The sequence below is a fragment of the Carlito syrichta genome, unplaced genomic scaffold (genome assembly GCF_000164805.1).
Source record: "Carlito syrichta isolate Samal-C Ts95f unplaced genomic scaffold, Tarsius_syrichta-2.0.1 Scaffold306504, whole genome shotgun sequence".
NCBI lineage: Eukaryota > Metazoa > Chordata > Mammalia > Primates > Tarsiidae > Carlito > Carlito syrichta.
This window is the reverse complement of record NW_007250600.1, coordinates 221,376-222,049: the sequence shown is the minus strand read 5'-3', so window position 1 is coordinate 222,049 and position 674 is coordinate 221,376. Positions and strand designations below refer to the sequence as shown.

The 674-nt window shown below is 69.6% G+C and overlaps 1 protein-coding gene across 1 annotated transcript; it reads left to right on the top strand.

Annotated features, from left to right (window-relative positions):
• The first annotated feature begins 17 nt into the window (after window positions 1-17).
• Window positions 18-311, top strand: LOC103265365 (heparan sulfate glucosamine 3-O-sulfotransferase 4-like). The gene has a single exon (XM_021714993.1). The coding sequence runs from the start codon at window positions 18-20 to the stop codon at window positions 309-311; it is 294 nt and encodes a 97-aa protein (XP_021570668.1).
• The last annotated feature ends 363 nt before the right edge of the window (window positions 312-674 follow it).

Sequence of the window (674 nt, the reverse complement as noted above, 5' to 3'; positions counted from 1 at the left end):
CGCTGGCCCCCAGCGAGATGATCACGGCGCAGAGCGCGCTGCTGGAGAGGGAAGCGCAGGAGTCCAGCACCACGGACGAGGAGCTCGCAGGCCGGAGGGCGGCCAACGGGAGCAGCGAGAGGGGCGGCGCCGTCAGCACCCCCGACTACGGGGAGAAGAAGCTGCCCCAGGCTCTCATCATCGGGGTCAAGAAAGGAGGGACCCGCGCGCTGCTGGAGGCGATCCGAGTGCACCCGGACGTGAGGGCGGTGGGCGTAGAGCCGCACTTCTTCGACAGGAACTACGAGAAGGGGCTGGAGTGGTACAGGTAGGACCCGGGGCTCGGCGGGATGGGGGCGACTCGGAGGGGACGCCGCGGCTTCCCACGCCCTGCGAAATCCGGGCACCATCCCGAGAGCCCCGAGCCCCCGCGAGGGCTCCCCGCGAGGGCTCCGGGCTCCAGGAACCCTGGCGGCGTTGCCCAAGGGGAGCAGCTGGGAGGACTCCCGCTGAACATCACTTTATTTCGGGGCGAGGGGAGGGAGGACGTGTCGTCCTGCCCAGCCTCAGGCTCCTCATCCATGGAGGGGCTTTCTGAGTCTGCCGAGCCCCAAGCCTGGGGATCCCCAGCCCTCCGTGCCCTAGCCCAGGTGTGTCCTAGCCCAGGCTCTGGCGGGGCTCTGCGACTGTGTGTT